At 38.3% G+C, this 22,081-nt stretch overlaps 1 protein-coding gene across 4 annotated transcripts in view; it reads left to right on the top strand.

Annotated features, from left to right (window-relative positions):
- SLC44A1 (solute carrier family 44 member 1) overlaps nt 1-22,081 on the top strand; it is a 210,480-nt gene that overhangs the window by 148,207 nt on the left and 40,192 nt on the right. For 2 of the 4 annotated variants that reach the window (XM_082471199.1, XM_082471198.1), the window contains exon 15: nt 1,778-1,858. In XM_082471199.1, coding sequence (XP_082327325.1) covers nt 1,778-1,858 — 81 coding nt within the window. Of the gene's footprint in view, nt 1-1,777; nt 1,859-4,806; nt 7,185-15,697; nt 15,803-22,081 lie in introns of those variants that run through there. The other 2 variants (XR_014266181.1, XM_082471197.1) reach the window with 2 other exon arrangements.

Below are 22,081 nucleotides of genomic sequence, written 5' to 3'. Positions count from 1 at the left end.
GCTGCTTTAAGGATAAAAATACTAATATAAATATTGTGTAGACCATTCTCTGTATTTAATTCCCATTATATGAAACTGAGTAATCCAGAATTAAACCTTCAGCACCCGTGAATGAGGTTAGTCTTGGGGAAATCAGGGAAGAGGATCCTCTTGCATGGACGAGACCATTTCACATCTACCTAGCTAGAGCAGTTTCCCATTAATAGTCCTGAGTTCACACTATTCCATACTGCTCTCTCCATCTCTCCAGTTAGATACACTTGAATAGACTTCTTTAGCCCTTGAACTGGAACATTGGACAGCTGGTGTTCTAAGTGCCTTTTCCTGAATCAGAGCTCAAAGACAAAAAGTTTTATTTCCCAGGTTGTAGTGCCTATCTGTATTTCTCCATCCACCACCTTTCCAAGTACTATTGCTGTCAGCCCTGTTAAAACTCATTATCCTAAGTATGCCAGGCCAAACTGAAGGAGTTCTGTAATGAATACAGATTATCAGACCCATGACTGGTAGATGGTATTGTTTTCCATTAGTCAAGATCTGAACCTTTACACAGATATTATATTCAGATTCTTTATAGTTACGTAGCCTCTGCAGCCTCCCTATATTAGAACCTCAATTACATTTTTTAAAAAAGTTAGAAACCATTCTAATATGGTTTAAATACTAGTATCAATGTCAAATGCTGCCCAATTAAAGATGTGTTTTAATAAAGCTGTAAAATATTCCTATCTCAAGAATGGATAATATTTAAGATTAAACATTAGACCTTGAAATAACAAACCATCTTCCAGAAACATGGTTTATCCAGTTAAATCTAAAATAAATGTATCAATAAATAAGCTAGATTCTTTTTTTTTTTTTCAATCTCGAAAATTCCAAGTGATTCAACTGACCTATTTGGTACTCATTATCTCTTTTACTAAGAACATCACCAGCTACATTTTGGACATTTTCATAATCTCAATTATAATCCTAACTGATTATTTTCATAATGGAATTTGACCTAGAAGCATCGCATCTCTCTTGTGATTAAGGCATTTAGGAGGATAGGTTTGTTTTTGTTTTTTAAGCCACTGAAGCAAAGCAGAGTAAAAAATATAGTTTTTATTATTTTAGTTTTCTCTATAAGAATGATGAGATATTGAACGAGGAAGTGCTCCATAAACTTTGACAGGATAGAAATGTTTCCTTCCGGGCATAATCCCATTTTAACTACTTCTATCCACTGGTTCTGGTTGTTACTCCCTGTCTTCCTGCTTTATGGAGTAATTTCAAGGCCAGATAGACTTTTTTTTTTTCAAGTAGCTTATTTATGGCTTGGTAAAAACAGTATACTATACTTAGTAGTATCAATGCTTTCTTTTACCTCCTAGGGTTATTTTAAAGAGGAGGCTTATAGAGTAAAATGTTGTTGCTTTTCCATTTAACCTTGATATGGAAAAAGTAACACAACAAATAAAACAATATTCTAAGTGTGGAAAAATAGTCTTTTCTAAAAAACAAAAGATATTTTCTCTTTCACATAGAACTAACATCTCTTTGAGCCTAAGTGAGATTGTCACAAGGAATGGTGGGAAAAAAGGTTTTATATCAACAGATTGCATCCCCACAAGTTTAGCTGCTCTTGTGTGTGGTACCAAATATTACTTATTGCTATGTTTTTAGGCCATCCATTTACCATTACTGAGTCAAAAATGTAAATGTTCTTTAGAAATCATCTACCAACTGAAGTCTGAAAGGACCTAAGAATTTATGTAATTTGGTCCCTGTTTTGCAGGAGTTTGTGGAAAACAGTAGGAAAGCAATGAAAGAAGCTGGTAAGGGAGGTGTTGCAGATGCCAGAGAGCTGAAACCGATGGTAGGTGGAGATGAGGAGGTGGCCGCCCTCCAAGAATTTCACTTTCACTTCCTCTCTCTCTCTTCACTGACTGCACTTCTTCCGGAGAAGCTTTTGTGATCTGTGTCACGCAGGACGTGCTGCTCTTTCTGTTTGTGTGTTTACCCATCACTTGGATGGCAGAATTCTTGTCACAACTGAGACCACCTTCTGTAAAAGTAAGCTGAAAGGAACAGTGTTCATGGCGGGGCAGGGGATATTTTTGTCCCTGAGGTGAACTTGCAGTTTCCATTTTTTTCTTTTTAACTGTCAGTGTTTAGTTTTCATGGGACTGAACATTTGGTTGTGCACTTGAACTGACGGTTTGATACTTATTTTAGAAGTGATGATAGCAATTCCTTTCAACTTGCTGAAATTCATATTCCCCCCTTCTTTTAATATTGGTTTGTTTATGTTGCTGTCTTTTCCCCTTTGCTGACTTTTTCTTCTGTTGCCTGGATTGTACTTTCTTTGTTTCTTAAGCTATTTTTCAGTAGCAAACAAGGCTATTTCCATCAACACCCACATTCCCACTCAATAAGACAATCTGGTCTTCTCCAGCCTCAGCTTAATTGTGAGAAAGATAAATTACCTCTGGTCAGTGATATATATAACCACTCTCCTTTCATTTGATAAAAGCAACTTAAAGTTAACCAGTGTAAGAAAATCCTGAGTAGCTTTTCCCATATATGCTCTTACCACTGCATAACGACAGATGTCTTTAGCTATATTGGTCTAATTACTGCTTGTATTACAAGTGTATTATTCTTAAATAGCATGTTTATTTCAGAATATTATATAATTGCCTACATCCTTAAACACTTAATTTTAAAACAATGTGCCTTCTATTTGCATATAATGTCCAAAAAAAGGAGAGGTGAGGACTCTCTTTTCTTTCTTCTTTATACTTTAATAAATGGTTTGATTTATAGGTGTCCAACTTAAGAAATATGTAGTATAAAACAAGCCCATTTAAGTATGTAAGAATAAAGGAAATGGCTTCATTGCAGGGGTGGGGGGGTGTGGTATATGTACATGCAAAATAACTGCATATTCAACCTACGTTAAAGCCTCAACAGAATGTTTGGATATAAACTCTTCTCTGTAACCCCATCCAGTGCCTGTTTTGGTGTTGCTCTTAATAGCATTGATGATGATAAAGTCAAAACTTCAATGTTTATATTCCCAAGGCACAGATCACTCTAATCATAAGTAAGAGCATGTAGAATGGCCATGTAACTCTTATTTTTAAGTGTGCATCAGACAGAACTGGATGAACAGGGAGGGGGCGCTAATCACCAATCCCTCCTGTCAGGTTCCTTGCCTCCCTACCCTTTCTTTCTGCATCCCTCTTACTTCATGTGGGCTGAGGGGGACCACAGTGAAAATTCTGCCAACCCTAAGATAGCCTGGAAAAATGAGGAAGGTTTCCTTCTTGCCACTGCTTGGTTGTCCTAATTGTTCAGAAAATAAGGTTTCAAACCTAAAACTTTTAAAAGACATATAAAATCTTAAAATGTAAACCACCCTTCCCCCCTTTTCTGTCTTTCCAGTGGTTGAAGCGTACATTAAATCACTCTTCAGTAACAAGCATTTAAAGAAAGGGAGAAATAATTAGAGGTTTAGGACTAGCTACTTTGACCATGAATTGGCATGTATTTCTGTATTATTCTTGAGGGAAAGATAGCTGAATTGTGGTAGACCAGAATGCAAATATACCTTCTCTTACCTAAACCCCTGATTCATAGGTATTAATAGTAGGAGAATTGCCTCGGTTATGTGGCATTCATCAGAAGCCAAAAATGTAGAAATGTTTTCCCCCTAATATTACTTTCAGCTTTAAATTAATGTCCCTTAATTCAAACACCGCATTAAAATCTTCATTCCACTTTTACTTTTATTTTATGTTGTTCGTTGCTTGCAGATTAATGGCAAAGCCCTCTGCCATCTCCCAAAATACATCTTCTATGTGCATTGTTTTTCTGGTGCTTTGGACATTGTAGCATTTGATCTCTAAGAATGACGTTTTAAGTGGTTCAGAAAGTCCCCATGAGAGATGTGTGAATTGTTGCTCACAGGATAGTTAAATCTTTCAAGCATATCAGTACCTCTAAATCTGCTCTCTTTCGAAGTATGCATGGTAAGAGTTGACCCGTAATACCACCACCATCTTGTTTGTGTCCCTAAAGAAGTACCTGAGAAACTCCTTCCTAAATTTTGGGGATTGGTAGAATTTACGATTGCTTATTTGTATTTGCTTGGTTTAATTCACATGTTATTCCCATAGATGAAAGTTCTGTTAACAGAGCGTCATAACTATTTTGCTGCATCTGTAGAAACACTGCTGTTGGAGTTCACTGTCTGTCTCCTTAATGGGATAGTTTAATATGGGTTTTTTTTAAGTCTATAAAATAATGTTCAGAAAAATGAGGTTTAAATTTTTACTTTTGACAGGACATCACTAAACTAAACATAAGTACTTCCAGTTTTCCTCTTAGACTTTTTTTTTTGAGAGAACCTCACTAGTTAAGGAAACTTTGAAGGTTTGTAAGGTCTTTCTATAAATCTTTGAAAATTATTTTAGAAAAATTTACCAAATGTGATGTAGAGGTTTAAGAAAGAGACATCTGGCCATCTGCTCGCTATCATACAGGAAAAACTTAGAGAAAATGGAGGAAAAAACCTGGGCACTATAGCAATATAGACTAGAGATGAATTCTCTGCATATCTCAAAGATGACCCAGAGGGAAGTGTGACTTTCAACAGTCACAGGAATTTCAGCCCCTGGAATTTAGGTTTGGGGTAGAAGGATTCTCAATCCATTTTGCTTTATTGCTGTTTGTGACCATCTGTGTATCTGTAACATCATTCATGATCTCCTTTTAATGGTAATTGTCTAAGATTATACTCTGTATGACTTTGTTTTCTAGGCTTCGGGAGCAAGTTCTGCTTGAACCTAGCCGACCGTTATGGAACCCATTGACATTCCAAAACAATATATACACATAACTATGTATTTGTGTGTGTGGGTGTGTGTATATATGTATATGTATGTGTGTATATATATGTATATGTATATACACACACACACATAATCAGCCAAAATCAGAGAACAGGAACAGGGATTTAATACCTTTTTTATGCTTATTTTTGTCAAACATGTACTCCTTTCATACGGGTGGCTTTTACAAGGCAACTGCCGTCATTTAATGTTTTCAATTGTAATTGTCTTAATGGAAATGTTAAGATTCATATCTGATTAACATTTTTAATAACTTAGAGGAGATTTTAACTTTAGTTATTTAAATTAGGTAAAATTATTGTACCGAATTCTCTGTCTAAAGTTCATTCAGGGGTGATTTCCCTGATGTGTGCATAAAAATCAAGACCTTATTTTACTGATGCATAAGTCCTAGTGTGATGAGACTAGGCATATGCTTTCAGGTAAATAAGGAGTTACTCCATTCAGTTTTCCCCAATCAAAGAAGCCATGTCGTTTTCCTTTTAGAAACATACAAGTGGACCCAATATGGGAATTTTCGTAATAGCTCATGCATTTGTCAGCCAACATTAAAAAGTAACCAACTCCTCAGGTATTTGTAGTTTACCCTAATGCTTCTATAAGAGAGTAGGTAAAAAAGGAAAGGGTAGATAATCTTTCTTATGCAAACTTTTCTCTTACATTTTGTCTTTCTTTCATTTTGACGTCAGTAGCATCCTCCACACATTTGTGTGCCTGATTTGAAAGGAAGCTGGGGTGCCCAGCCAAGTTTAGCCTTTAGGTTTCTGTGTATAGGTTTGCAGACTAAGTAATGCTGGAAGGAATAAAAAAGGGAGAGAAACATGAAACACAAAGCATTGAAAATTCTGGTACTTGGGTTTCTGCTTCAGAGGAACTTCAGTGGCTTAGGGCTAAATAGCCATTTTATTCAAATGCTTGCTATAAAATCTGAAAACATACTGGCAGGTGCTCCTCTCCTTGACAATTCATTAAGTATCCAGAATTCTACAATGTTTAACTGAAGAATTGGTTAATGTTTTGATCCTCAAGTGTTGAATGTTCTTTGTGTTTGGGGATGGGTTTTGGGTTTTGGGGGGTTTTTTAATTCCTGAAGCTTACCAGATATGAATGGCTAATATTTCATTGTTCTGCTTATTGTAATGGTGAATGCTTTAAGAAAAAAAAAGTGTAATTTGCTAAGAATAATTCATGATCTGTTTATGCGATAACTCCTTTTTGTTACAATTTTTTTAAAAAAAGCTATTTTTGTTAATGTAAAGTAAATATTTCAGAGCAGATTTTTTAAACTTATTGCACTAAATATAGGCTCTGTACAAAAAAAAAAAAAAGCCTCAGCATTTTATCATTCCATGGAAGGAGAATCTTTTGAAAGAAAGCATTGCCTCCTACCAGAATTAGACAGTGAATTAGACCGGTATTATGGAAATGTGTACAATTAATGTCACTAGGGCTTAATAAGCAGCTGTTTGCTAATGTGCTTCCTTTCAAAGGGTTGGACCTTTAAATTGCTGCAAAAGGTAAATTGTATTTTTTTTTTAAGTATCCGTGTTCTTTACTCTAGCTAGGCTAAAACTTGCTAAATGCCTCGGTTTCTTTTCAAAGCTCATGTAATATTTCTGATTTTTCAGAATATTTGCAATAACAGTCCAGAATTTTTTTTTTTTTTTAAAGAAACAGGAGCTCACATCTTGGCAAGATCACAGAAAACAATATTGTGAGAGTAGCTATTTTGAAACACTTAATTCTCCAGAAGTTAACATTCTAACATGTGATGTCACTAAACGATATCATTGTGCTCTTTTATATCATTTGAAATGGAATAAATATGATTACGTAACTAACAATTATCCAAATAGGTGAGAGAGCAAATCATGTAAGAAAATTCAGACTACCTTCTGTTTCATAACCACACAGATTGTGGACATTAAGAAACATTGGGAAGTAAATTTAGGATTGGCAAAAGTATGGAAGATGGGTATCAGGACAGAAGACATTCATTACAGGAGCTACTTATCTTAGGAGGTGTCCCTCCAGAGTGACCTGGTGGAATTGTTGAATTTGGAAATTAGCTTCTCCTCACTTGGACGTCCCGGCACCGTGGACTCCTGCTGCTGCCTGTTCCCTATGCTCGCAATCTCAGCTGTTCGGAAGCCACCAGGAATGCTTTCTAATGATCATTTGCAACTAGAACTGTAATCAGAAAGAAATTTTGTATTTTTGTATAACTTGATTGTGTGCCATTTTATATAACAGGTCCTGTTTTACAAATAAATTTCGTTTTACTAACATTGTGTTTAGCAATTATGATCTATGTGTAACCATGTCATTTGAGTTCCAAATTAATTGCCAGGCTGTTTCCCCTAAGTGAATATGTGTGCCATATAGGTAGATATATGCAGATATGCATATATGTTACACAGACACTCACAGAGAGATATTTGACTTACAGACTATCACTCTCTCATGAGCTTCATTCGTTGATGCATTTCAGAGAGCCTCACAGAGGCTTTTAGCGATATTTGAATGTTTTGAGGCTATGTTCGGATAGACCTGCTGCCGCTGTCATTCTTCGTGAGCCGTTCTTCAGCTGGCTCTGGGCTGCCTTATTGCTGTTCGCTCACTGCCTCCATCTCTGCCCAAGTGAGAATAGATGAAGGACCAAAATTATCTGTGAAATGTGGTTACCTGAATACTTTTATCAACCAGTGACTCTGTGTGGTGGGTTCTGTCTTTTGTCTGCGGTGGATCTTCAAAATTGTGTTCAGGACGCCTACTTCCAGAGTTAAGTTAGCACCTGCGGTTGTCAGTGGTGATCACAGTGAGAAGAGAATCATGATCGTTGCTGCCATTGGAAAATTAAGGTTCTGGTGCCTGATTTAGACTTTCTAGGCTCCTGCCTCAAGAGTAAGCTCTGCCGTATATGATATGCAAGGGAAAAGGTTATATTTCGGTATAAATCCAAGAGACCCATGTTCTGTGGGAGGCTTACCAGTACGTTAGGTAAACATTAGGAATTTAGCCAGAGCGCTGAGATTGTATAATCTCTGCACGGACAAGCACAGCTCAAAGCAGGCTCTTCCTTTAAACCATTTAATGCAATGTTTAATGTTTAAGGATCAAAGCTTTTATCCTATCCCATAGCATAATTAAGTCCTAAGTTACTGCAATATAAGTAGCTTAACTGTGTGTTGGTTCCTAAACTTTTTGCATAATGGTTGAGGAGGGGGCATTCACTGAGTCTATTTAAAAATTAAGCTGGAAATAAGTTTCTCCTTTGTAGAGATGCTCCCTTACTCTAATTTTGTCTTTTTTTTTCAGCCAAGGGCGTTAAGCTGCCAGTTCCCAATACCACTGACCTCGGTATCTGCCAAGGGCTCCCTTATCTTCCCAGGGCAGTTTCAGGATTTCACCCCAGTAGGGGGTGGTGAGGAGGTGACCCCTTTTATAGCGGTCCTGAGCCCCTTGAAACCGGAGTAATGCTCCTCCCACCCTCTCCCTTAAAACAGCTGCAGAAACTACAGGCACCAAATATTTGTGAGGCCGTGTTAGTGCCCTCAAGACCCCGACCATTTCCACAAAGCATCACTAATAGCTAATAAAGGCCATTTCAAGAGGGCTCCTGGCCTTCAAAGTAGAATTCTGGGGTCAGTTCTAAAACCAGAGCTGCCAATTATGGTGACCTGAACATTTTATCTTATTTTTCATCAGTAACCTCACTTGAATTTTTCGAGTTTCCAATAGCCTTTAACACAGCCTCTGAGAAGTTTCCTTCAGAAAGGTCTTTAAAAGTTTTCACCTTTCAGTAAATTCTCTACTGCGTTTTTACCGCTACTTAAAAAAACAAAAACAAAATCCTCAGAGTCTGGAGGCTTATCAATGCACCTGCCACAGTTAATCTCTGTATTCTTTTCATATATTCCATCTGATAGATAAAAGTGCACTATAATGGCTTGCCTACAGTTTTTAAGATGTGGTCTGTGAATATATATTGGAAAATTGTGGGTTCATAAGTAAATGCATAAAGCAGAGCTTTGTGTATTATATAATCACAGTGCAGAATGCCTTTTGCTTTAAATGCATATTCATGTATCTTTGTGTACTAAGGAATACATGTTAGCCCATTTGAAAAGTAGGCACTCTTCATATACAGTGGCTACTTTCAGAATAAGCTCATCTTTTTAATGACACATAGCCCAAATTGTGAAAAAGCAGGGTGCTTGAATGTGCCAAGAGAAAATATAAAGCTAGCAAACTTAGAAAACAAAATAAAAAGCTAAACATGTTGTACACACCGAAAAATTTTAAATAGCACACTTTCCCCCATTCACATTTCATAAATTTGAGTCAAATTCTTATTCTCCAAGTTTTAATTTAAGAGGAAATTTTTAATCCAAGATTTAAATCTTTGAAGATATCTTTCTTGTAAAAACCTTCAGTGCAGCATTTTTAAACTTGAGAATTTCTGTGGAAAACCTTTCTTTTCTATGGAAATATTATAGTACCTTTTCTTCCACCCCATCTCCTTGATTTTTATATGTGTAAAAAACAGACAAATGATGCTTCCATTTCAGTATCACATGAACAGCTATCACTTTTCTAAATTAAATGAGCAGGATTTAAGTTGGATATTTTTTAAAGGAATTCATTAGTAAATTTGTGGAAAAGATATGCAATTGTTAGAGACCCAAATATTAGGCTATTTTCTTCAGTTTTGATACTCAGTTTTACAATATAAATGATTTCTTGAGGAATAAACATTCTAGACCACGGAATTCAGAATAGTAAAGCTTTCAGTTACTCATGGTCTAGTCAAGATCTAGCTGAACATGAAAACGTTGTAATTTCCAAATGTTTCAGAAATCTTTCACTTTTATTTGCTAAGACCCGAATTTAGTATTTGATATTCAAAAGCAGGTTCTTAATCTTTTGAGGGGACCAAGGGCCCCTTTGAGAAGCTTATGAAAGCAATGAACTACCTTTCTCTCAAAGTCACATAGCCTACTTAGGAACATTTAAAATACTAATAGAATTTCGGGACCCTCAGACTGCCAGTCTCCACCCCGCCCCCATCCCCTCAGGGACTAAGGAACACAAGTCAGAGGCTGCTCTAAAGTTGGTTTGATAACGTGTTTTGAAATAAAGTAGTGATTAGGCCTCCACTGAAGATACTTTTAAGATGGTACTTACCCATTTCAGACCTGGAATCGTTTTTTTTTTAATTGAAGTATAGTTGATTTACAATGTTGTGTTAATTTCTGCTGTACAGTAAAGTGATTCAGTTATATATATATACTTTTTTAAAATATTCTTTTCCATTTTGGTTTATCATAGGATACTGAATATAGTGCTCTGTGCTATACAGTAAGACCTTGTTGTCTGGAATCCTTTTTATAACTTGAAAACTTTTAGTACCAGCTTTGAAAATCAAAACCACACTAATCTGAATGAAAAACAGGACGTCAACACTGAATCTTCAAGACAGTAAGATTTCTCTCCTTGGAGGTGTGAGGTTGTATGTGTCCTACGATGAATTTTTGGCAAGGTACCAAATTATTTGCAATGGACAAGAAATTCCAAGAAGTGAATAGGGAATCCCTGTAATTATCCGTCTACCAAAACACTAGATTCTTTATTATTGTCACTCAGCTATGACATCTGTAGCATAGTGTTATCAGTTAGATCACTGTCTAAAAATATACCTCTGTCAACACGACCAAGAACATTTGAAGATGGTGATAAATTAGCAAATTTACCGTAGTCCATAGCTGACAAAAAATTTTTAGTGGAAAGTTGGAGGAGCAGATGCTGGGGGGACAAATTCAAAAGTTATTTTTTTCTCCTTCATAAATCAGTGAGGCTTTCCTCCTGTTTTGAGTGTTTTCCGGTCACCACTAGAGCAGCCTTGGACCACTGCCCATGGGAATGTGCCTCCACTCCCCCCCCATCCACATCACCTTCTTTCTTTAGGGAGCATGTGGGTTTCTTCACATTTACACCTTACTATTAGGTAAGCTTGCAGCAACTGTATGGAGGGTCCTCTGGGCCCTTGAAAAAGCAGGCAGACATCCTTAAAGGAATTTGAAGTTTTTTAAGATTTGATTCCAGGCGGTCATGACCTGTAGTCAGACATCAAACTATTACCTACATTTTCAAGCTGAAGAAAGCAGTGGAAATGTCTTAATTGGCTGGTGAAGAAAATAGAAAAGTCAGCTCTCCTCCCCACCCCCCAACCCCAGAAGAACTCTATTGAACCTTCCACAGTAGCAAAGGGAGAGACCACAGGTGGAAGTTCCCATATTGGGTGGAAAAGGGCCTAAGTCCGGTGTAAGTATCTATATTTGATAATGTCTTTTTGTCATAGAAGTGTATGACCTAAAGGAAATGTCTTGACTTTCACATAGGAATCTGATCCACCCATCCCATCAGCTAGGAAATTAGTTTGAGTTAGTTAGTTTTTTTTTTTTTAACAGATGTAACTTTCTTTCTTTCTTTCTTTCTTTCTTTCTTTCTTTATTTTTTGGGTGTGTTGGGTCTTCGTTTCTGTGCGAGGGCTTTCTCTAGTTGTGGCAAGCGGGGGCCACTCTTCACTGCGGTGCACGGGCCACTCACTGTCGCAGCCTCTTGTTGTGGAGCACAGGCTCCAGACGCGCAGGCTCAGTAGTTGTGGCTCACGGGCCCATTTGCTCCATGGCATGTGGGATCTTCCCAGACCAGGGCTCGAACCCGTGTCCCCTGCATTGGCAGGCAGACTCTCAACCACTGCACCACCAGGGAAGCCCCAGTTATTTTTTGAGGAATAATGTGTTAAACCATTCTATGTGAGTAAAGTAAGCACTGAAAAGAAGACTTGAGGGACTTCCGTGGTGGTCCAGTGGTTAAGATTCCACGCTTCCAACGCAGGGGACGTGTGGGTTCGATCCCTGGTCAGGAAACTAAGATCCCACATGCTGCACAGTGCGGCCAAAAGAAAAAAAAAAGAAAAGACTTGAGGAATGAATGGACACAGGACTGGAGTGAACGTCCTACCAGCATCCTGCAGACCATTCTACCTGCCACTAGAAAGTGTGAGCACTTCCTTCATTTACCACATGGATCATTAAGCCAGGATTCTTTTCAAAAATTGTATGAGGTGATTCATAGGAATGAAACAATACTAGGACAGCTTTGGGACTGATGATTGGAGACAGAGACTACTGAGTAAATTTTCCCTTTCCTCTGGGTTCTAGCAGTGTTCTCCCAGAACTTTTTGGCCCTCTTGTTTTGGCTAGTTTTGATTTTCAAAGACATCACGGGGGGGATGTTACCTTTCTTCTACTATATTGCCTTAGTGCTACTAGATTATGTTGCTGTTGAGGTTCTCTTGATTTTGTCCATCCTATAAAAGGGTACTGGGAGCTCTATAATGAAGTTTCAGTTACACTGTCTCAGAATATTCTTGACCATTGAATGCACTTCTAATAGATGTGGTACCCAGTGAAATAAATTCAGGAGGTTGTTAGCTGATCTGATTTGTTACAACTAACACAGGAGTGGGGAGAAAAGTGTAGAAGGCACCTAAAAAAATGACAGGTGCTCTGGGAAAACAACCAAAGACAAAAGCATATCTTTTGAAGACCTAAGGTCCAACTTTAAGTACTTTCTGGCACAGCCTTCCTGAACTCCTGAGTTTAGAATAGGCTCCTAGAATAAAGCAGCCAAGTTTGAAAGATCAGTCATTGCAGAGGGACCTGCTCTTTGTCTCTCAGGCTCTGAGCCTAACATCCCATCCAGTCAGATCCCATCCAGTGTATGGGGTGATTTGAACAGAAAATGCCCATCAATGTGTTTCGACATCTCACTGCTGTGAAATCCAGCATGAGAAGTATGTTGTGGTGCCACATATTTCTCAATCTGAGGCCTTTTTTGTCTTTTTGGTTTTGCTTTGTTTTACTATTTGCATCCTATTTCACAGTGTCAAAATGAATTTTTGTATCATGTCCAGTCTTTGTCCATTAAAAACTATAGGATCATGGTTAAGCCTTCCATGAATTCCCTGGTTCGGGATCTTTTACCTTAGCATTATCTTGAGCTTTTTCCTTATTATTATTTCTTTATTACAGTGTCACTACACTGTATTCAGGTGGGGAAACAAACATGTAGGTGCTTGAACATGCCCCGCAGACATGGTCATAGCCCTGTAGTATTTGTGACTGTCATTGACACAGTGCAGACTTTACAGAGTGTTGTGCTCTCAGAGGACTTTAAAAATATGTATATTAAGCAATTAACTTTCTGGAGTTATCAAATCTTGCTGGGAAATTAACTTCCAAGAGCTCTGAATTGGATGGAATTCCATCTGGCTTCAGAGTACAATGAGCCTATATGAAATGGAGCTTTGAAATGTTTTCCTTGTGCAGAAATATGAACTAGAAAAAAAAGTACTGATCTAATGCTAAGTTTTCTGTGTACTGACTCAGTTACCAGAATTATAACGAAAACTGTATTTTAGTCTAACAAATGTATAGAATTTTTTTATGTAATAAATAAAATTTTATAGGAAAGAATGTCATTGTCTACTGTGTCATAGCACTTTCCCATGCCCAGGGTGGTGATGAATAGTGTAGGGGAGGGAAAATAATTGTCCCCCCTACCCTTCTGAGTTCTTAGCTGAGACTCTGTAATAGAAGACACATTAACAAGAGAAAAACACACAGAAGTTTATTAACATGTATACCTCAGGTATACATGTGAGATACCCAGGAAAAATGAGTAACTCCTCTAAGTGGCTTAGAATTCAGATTTAAATACCATCTTAATAGGGAAAGGGGAGGGAGGATGTAGGCCTCTTAGGGGAGAGTAAATGATTTTTAGGAAAGATGAATGGGCCCTTAGAGGAATAGCTGGGCGGCATGATAGCTTACGGCAAAGTGTGTCTGGGTGTGGTGTCGACTTCTAGGCTCTTCTCCTGTGATAAGAGTCAATCTCCCCTGGTTGATGAAACTCCTGAGAAGGGGATTTATGACATTTGAGTTCTTTTTGGAGAATCTGTCCAGGGAGATAAGGAGAGTTCAGAGAATACCTCACCCACATTTGCTGGTTTTCAAGTGCCTTCAGCTCACAGTAATACAACAAAGCGGCATTTTATTGAGGTGGCAGGTCCTGAACTCCTGCAGTCATATTTGGGGATGGCGTATTCTGCTGTGCTGCAATAGAAAGTGATTGTGGGCAACATCTTGTTTTCAGATTAGGTCAATATGCTGCAGGGGTGCCCTGGAATTGGGCAGCTGTTTCTTTCCAGCATCTCTCAGCATGTTCTAGGATCCCTGAAGTATGAAACATAAATGTACTAAATAAAACCTAATTTCCGAAGTACAAAGTTCATCCACTGCCCAGCCAGGCTTCCTAGCTGGAGTCTGAGTCACTCTGTGAATGCTAAGGCTGCAACTGAATTCAATCATCAGGCAGAGAGGAAAAGCCTGTTAGATAACGTTTACCATGGAAATCACTCGTGCTTGGTACACTGCCCTGCACATAAATTGAAGCCTGGATCTGTGCTAAGTTGGTGAGCTGGTGGAACTGCGGTGTGCCATAATTTAGGCAGTAAATTATGGAAAAATCAAGCTTGTTGATTTTTCAACAAGCTTGAGAAGTTTGGAAAAATCAAGCTTGTTTAAAACTAATCCTATTTTAAATGATATTGGGGACTAAGAAAGGGGTGTTCTTAAGTGGAAGACCTTTTGCAATACCAATAAATCTCTCCCAATTTGTTTTTTAATTTTGGATTTTTCTTGAGAGGCTGCTGTACAGGCTGCTTTTCATTAGCAAATGTGAGCAATGCCCAGATCATAGCCCTAGTTATTTATCTGTAACTTGCTTGCCAAAAGAAGTTGTTAGAGAACATCTGTGAGGAGTCCTCAGACACTACAGGTGTTTGAGATACTAAAGAATGTTAACCAGTCTGGACTGTTAATTCTTTCTGGAGGCGTGGTCCTGATGCAAATGTACGCAATTCCTTGTCCCATAGACCACCTAGTGATGAAAGAGCCTGTGAAAAGCCTCACATCTCCTAAAAGGTACCCAGATATTCTTTTTCTGTTTGGCTGTGAAAAGTATAATCTGAATTCAATCTCAAATTTTCGACAGTAAAGAAAAATCCAGAGGGTCTCTTTTAAGAGGCATACTGCTTGTGAGCTTTAGGATAATATCTAAGCTGTGATTGAAATTTCAGCTTCAGATAGTACTCAAAGCTCCTAGAGGTGTCGAAAGTTTCAGAAAGAAGCCAGCATCCTAATGAGGCCCTCTGGCCTCCTATTTTTGACCAGGTGTTGTGGAACTAACCCACAAGGCCAGGCCTCTTCACAGTATTGTTAATTTTTTTCAGTTGTTGCAAGTAGCAGTGAAGGTAAGGAATACTTTGTGCCTTTAATTTGATATTGTGCCTCCTTTACTGTCCAAATCCTGAGAAAAATAATTTTAGAAGATATACCTAGGTTACCTACTGGAGTCCAGAAAAAGCAAAGCTAAGCTATTAGACCACTTCCTGGGCTTATCAGCAATTTCAATAGAAGTTTTAGAGCTCTCTAGGTAGTTATAAGCTCCCTGGCCAGTTATGTCAGACCAGAGAGACAACAGTAAGGAATTGCCTTCAAGGCAAAACAAAAGGGCTTTCAGTCAACCAAACTCATACTATAACCTCACACTTGGAGATGGGATATTAGGGGTTTGTGTTTGGTCTATTCTCTCTGCCAGAAGGGATTCTCCCAACTTACAACAAGAAACAATTTTAACACAAAAATTTTTAAAAACATTTTTTTTTAAAGCAGGCATGTGAAAATTGAGAAAAGGAGATTAACTGTATAAGAAGGCTGCACATAAAACTAAACTCCAAGTTTTCTGTCAGTCCCATGAAGAGGAAATCAAGAAAGGTACATAGTTTCATTTATTTTTTTAACATCTTTATTGGAGTATAATTGCTTTACAATGGTACATTAGTTTCTGCTTTATAACAAAGTGAATCAGCTATACATATACGTATATCCCCATATCTCTTCCCTCTTGCATCTCCCTCCCTCCCACCCTCCCTATCCCACCCCTCTAGGTGGTCACAAAGCACCGAGCTGATCTCCCTGAGCTATGTGGCTGCTTCCCACTAGCTATTGGTTTTACATGTGGTAGAGTATATATGTCCATGCCACTCTCTCACTTTGTCACAGCTTACCCTTCCCCCTCCCCATGTCCTCAAGTCCATTCTCTAGTAGGTCTGCGTCTTTATTCCCATCCTGCCCCTAGGTTCTTCATGACCTTTTTTTTTTTTTTAGATTCCATATATATGTGTTAGCATACAGTATTTGTTTTTCTCTTTCTGACTTACTTCACTCTGTATGACAGGCTCTAGGTCCATCCACCTTACTACAAATAACTCAATTTCGTTCCTTTTTAATGGCTGAGTAATACTCCATTGTACATATGTGCCACATCCTCTTTATCCATTCATCTGTCAGTGGACACTTAGGTTGCTTCCATGTCCTGGCTATTGTAAATAGTGCTGCAATGAACATTGTGGTACATGACTCTTTTTGAATTATGGTTTTCTCAGGGTATATGAGCAGTAGTGGGATTGCTGGGTCGTATGGTAGTTCTATTTTTAGTTTTTTAAGGAACCTCCATACTGTTCCCTATAGTGGCTGTATCAATTTACATTCCCACCGACAGTGCAAGAGGGTTCCCTTTTCTCCACACCCTCTCCAGCATTTATTGTTTGTAGATTTTTTGATGATGGCCATTCTGACCGGTGTGAGGTGATACCTCATTGTGGTTTTGATTTGCATTTCTCTAATGATTAGTGATGTTGAGCATTCTTTCATGTGTTTGTTGGCAATCTGTATATCTTCTTTGGAGAAATGTCTATTTAGGTCTTCTGCCCATTTTTGGATTGGGTTGTTTATCTTTGGTACATAGTTTTAAATGCCTAATAAATGGAAATATTAAATAGGACTTCAGCAGGAGGGGCTGGGCAGGCATTAAAAATGTTGTAATCTTTAATGACTTGAAATAATGTCTACAATATAGTCAGTGAAAAAGGGGATAAAGCAGTATTTATAGCATGATCTCATTTATGTAAAAATCAATATTTTTATACATTTTTAAATGACTGAACGTATAATACATGCTCTCTTAACCAAGTCTGTGGGCACTGGTAGCTGATCGGTTAATTGAAAAATTTGGTTAAGGAGGAGAATCTTTATAAATGAAATGTTTTTTAAAACTACAACAAGTAAATAATCATTGGCCAAACTTTGGCATAGGTATTAGTTCTATTTATGACTCTTTGAGTCCTCTGAAGTTGTCTATTGTCTTTTTTTTTTTTTTTGGCAGCATTAAACATACCAATAATGTAACCACCAAAAAATGTAAAAATGTGAAATACTGGTTTCTTTAAAATGGATCAAGAATTTAGAGAAGCTAAATAATGAAGCAAGCTGAGTATAGACTCCTAGATTTTTATTTCTTTCCAATGTTTATAATTCTCATGTACACATAATTTGAGTAATATTTTTAGTATCTTATCTTTATAGAGTCTTTCCAAAGCATTCAACTTACTTTTCTTAGAAATTACTCTCTTCATACTCATTGTTTTTATCAATATACATAATATTTAAATAATCATACCATTTGAATAACCACTGCACCTGGCATAACATGTTGGAATAAACACACCTGACTCTCGCTAAGCACAGTCCGCTGGTGCTGAGAACAGTGCATAGGCCGCCCTCCTGGACCAGTCAGCCTGCTCTGGACATCAGCCAGCGCCTTCTACCAAGGACTAGAGGTGTCAGTTAATCCGGCAAGATGGTTAAGTGGAAGTCAGCTACCACTCTTGTTACATCAAAATGATAATTATCGTTATCTCTGGGACATGGCATTAGGGTAATTTAATTGTTTCTTTGCTTATCTGTATGTTTAAAATATTCCTGTATTGTTCTTTTTTTTTTTTTTTTGAAGTAAGCTCTATAGTTTTTTTTTTTAATTAATTAATTATTTTTTTTTATTTATGTCTGTGTTGGGTCTTCGTTTCTGTGCGAGGGCTTTCTCTAGTTGCAGCAAATGGGGGCCACTCTTCATCGCGGTGCGCGGGCCTCTCACTATCGCGGCCTCTCTTGTTGCGGAGCACAGGCTCCAGACGTGCAGGCTCAGTAATTGTGGCTCACGGGCCTAGTTGCTCCGCGGCATGTGGGATCTTCCCAGACCAGGGCTCGAACCCGTGACCCCTGCATTGGCAGGCAGATTCTCAACCACTGCACCACCAGGGAAGCCCCTCTATAGTTTTTTAACATGAAAAAATATAGTTAAGTTAAAAAGCAAATATCCAGGTAAGTATAATAAGATGACAGCAACTAAACCCGAGTGATACTAGGCCAATAGGGTAGAAGAGAAATTCCCCAAAACAAATTCTATTATTTATAAGAATTTAATAAGAGTGAAGGCTGCACCTCAAAATGAATAAGAAAGGAAAGAATTCATTTAATAAACAGTGTTGGGCTTCCCTGGTGGCTCAGTGGTTGAGAATCTGTCTGCCAATGCAGAGGACACGGGTTCGAGCCCTGGTCTGGGAAGATACCACATACCGCGGAGCAACTAGGCCCGTGAGCCACAATTACTGAGCCTGCACGTCTGGAGCCTGTGCTCCGCAACAAGAGAGGCCGCGAGAGTGAGAGGCCCGCGCACCGCGATGAAGAATGGCCCCCATTTGCCGCAACTAGAGAAAGCCCTCGCACAGAAACGAAGACCCAACACAGTCAAAAATAATTAAATAAATAAATAAACAGTGCTTAGGACAATTGGCTTTCAGTTTGAAAACAAATCTAAGTCAAATCCAAATGGAATAAGGAATTTTTTTTTTTAATTAGACAGAGGAAGGAGTGGGAAGGACTTAATAAATGTAGAAGAATTGGGGTGGGAGAGGGGGAAACATCAGGCTGGTGGAAGTTGGTGAGGTCCACGTCTCATACTCTGGAAACTGGTATGAGTGAGGCCCGTTTCATGCACGTTCATTAAGTGTATCTACAGCAGTGTGCTAAGCGTGTCCACGTCCGATCAACAATCATTTCCTGAGACCTGCTCTGGTCAGTAGGATTTATATTCTGGGGACTCTGGTAACTTCACTCCCTGATCTGAAGTAGCTCACAGCCTAATGAGGGAGACAGAGAGCAGTGAAGGTGCTTCAGGAGCACATAGGGAGGTTCTGGGTTATTAGGAGAAGCTGTCTGAGCTGTGTCCTGAAGGATGAGCGGGAATGAGGCAGATGATGAGAGGGCAGGAGGGAGGAAGGGAGAAGATTCTACCCAGAGGAATAGCGCGGGCCATCATATAGCGACACGAGGACACCTCAGTCGTTTAGAAAATCCAGAGCCAAGAATGCGTGGATGGGCAGCAAGAGGTGACCCCGGAGAGGATATGGGAGTTTTGCGCGTTCATTCAGACCTAGAGCCTGTGGGAGACTTGGGACAGAGGGGGAAGGGGGAAGGGGAAGATCCCAGTGGGAAATTTACAGACCTGGTGACTAATTAGATCTGGGGGGAAGGGAAAAGGAATCGTGGAGGTGTACGCTCAGTGTGGGGTATGCCATTTCATTTAAAGATAGGGACTTGCTCCAGATGGTCAAGTTCTTCCAGGCTCTGAGTCTCTAATTCACTGAGTATTGGAAATGTTTACCTTTTCTTCTCAGTGCCGTCTGATGCAAAATCTCTGTAACGATAAGAAGGAGCCATTTGGAGAAGAGTTTGAGGGCCTGAAAATATTTCTCTGTGCCAACAAAATTTTTTTCCACTCCCTCATGAAGGAAATCTACCTAATTTCTGGTTTTCATTTAAGAGACCCCAACCTAACAATGGCTTGTACAGCTAAAGTAACTGCAGACAAACTCTTTCTCAATGGCTCTAACTCTGCTCTTCTGCATTGTCACCTTAACAATCTGTGTGTTTCTCTGCTAACAAGAAATACATACAATGTATTTTTAGCATATATATTTACATATTTATGCTCCACTTTTTCCCAAAAAGGCTTATGTACAGTAAGATTATTAAAATAAAAATAGAAAAGCAAGACATAAACAGGAAGAAACAAATATGCTAGACTCTAGGACTAATATAGTTACAGAACAATGAAGCATTAAATACTTTGAGTGTCCTAGCAACCTAAAGAGAAAGAACACTAAGATTTATATAGAATGTTATCCTTTGATGGAAGAAGGTATATGCATTCTTCAAGTTACTGTGAAAACAAAAATAATCTGCGTATGGCTCTCAAACGGGGCTTGGGGAGCTGAGTTGGTAAAGTCCAAGCATATAACTTCCTGATTCTTTAACTGAATTTGTTACCTCATCCTTATGTAGATCCACTTCTGTTAGGACTTAAAGGACATGTTCGTAAATATAAATAAAACAGAAAAGTAGTCTTTATTCCAAAGACATTTATGAAGTCTTATATTCACTAAGGATACAGAAATGAGAGACCTAGTCTTTGCCTTCCAAAACCTCATGGTCTGTTTAGGAAGGCAAAGGGGTAAGCAGATGATTGCATTCTAGTGTACCAGCTGCTCTGAGCGGTAACTCAGGAGTAACACAGAGACTGCCTGAAGTGGGGAGGGGCAGGGACACAGGGCTGTGGCAAAGAAGCCTTTTGGGAAAGGGAGGTAGTGTTCCCAGCGGAGGAAACAGCATGTGTGGGGAAATGATGTGTCTGTGACTCTAGGGTGTGGGGACAGGAAACTGGAGAAGTCAGCGGGTATCAGACACTCTTGAAGTGTCTTTGGGCCATACTGAGGGACTTGATTTCATGCTGAAGAAAATGGGGACTCACTGCAGGACTTTTAGCAAGGGAGTGCTTTATGATATTTGCATTTTAGGAGGAAAAAATCACTGTGACAGCAGTGGGGGAAACTTAACCTGATAAAGCGTGTTTACCAAACACTCACAGCTAACATCGTACTCAATAGTGAAAGACTGAAAGCTTTTCCCCCAAGATCAATAACAAGACAAGCATGCCTCTCTTGCCATTGCTATTCAGTATTGTACTGAGAGTTCTAGCCAGGGTAATTAGGTAAGAAAAAGAAATGAAAGACATCCAAATCAGAAAGAAATAAAATCTCTCTCCTCAGATGACATTACCTTATAGGTAGAAAATCATAAACAATTCATACAGACACACACAAGTAGACTTAATAAACGATTTAAGCATTGTTGTGGGATACAAGATCCACACGCAAAAATCAGTTTTATTTCTATGCACTAGCAATGAACAATCCAAAAAGGAAATGAAGAAAACAATTCCATTCACAAGAGCATCAAAAAGAATAAAGTACCAAGAAATAAATTTAACCGAGGAGGTACAAGACCTTTACATTGAAAGCTACAAAATACCATTGAAAGAAATGAGCAAAGACGTAAGTAAATGAGAAGACACACATTCATGGATTGGAAGAGCAAATATTGTTAGAATGGTAATACTACCCAAAGTGATCTACAGATTCAGTGCAATCACTTTCAAAATCCTAATCGTCTTTTTTTTTTGTAGAAATGGAAATGGTGATTCAAAAATTCATATGGAATTGCAAGGAAGCCCATATAGCCAAAACAATTGTGAACTAGAAGAAAAAATTGGAGAGCTACCATTTCCTGAACTCAAAACTTACTAAAAAGTTATGGCAATCAAAATAATGGGGTAATGACCTACAGGTAGATATAGAAATCAATATTAGAATAGAAAGAATTAAAAGGACAGAAATAAAAGTGTGTGTCTGTTGTCAACAGATTTTTCAACAAGATTGCCAAGACTATTCAACGAGGAAAGAATAGTCTTTTCAATAAATGATGCTTGTACAATTTGATATCTACATGCAAAAAAAGAGGTTGGACCCCTACCTCACATCATATACAAAAATTAACTAAAAATGGATCAAAGAGCTAAATACAAGAGCTAAAACTATAAACCTCTTAGAAGAAAACATAGAGGTGAATCTTCATGACCTTGGATTTGGCAATAGCTTCACGGGTATGACACCAAAACATAAGCAACAAAAGAAAATTGGACTTCATCAAAATTTTAAAATTTTTGCTTCAAAGGATACTATTTTTTAAAGTATGAGAAGGCAACCCACAGAATGGGAGAAAATATTTGTGAATCATATATCTGATAAGGGTCTAGTA

Source organism: Balaenoptera physalus (assembly GCF_965194825.1).
Source record: "Balaenoptera physalus genome assembly, chromosome: 7".
NCBI lineage: Eukaryota > Metazoa > Chordata > Mammalia > Artiodactyla > Balaenopteridae > Balaenoptera > Balaenoptera physalus.
Note: the sequence above shows the minus strand (reverse complement) of the source record. Positions and strands in the feature narration are given on the sequence as shown.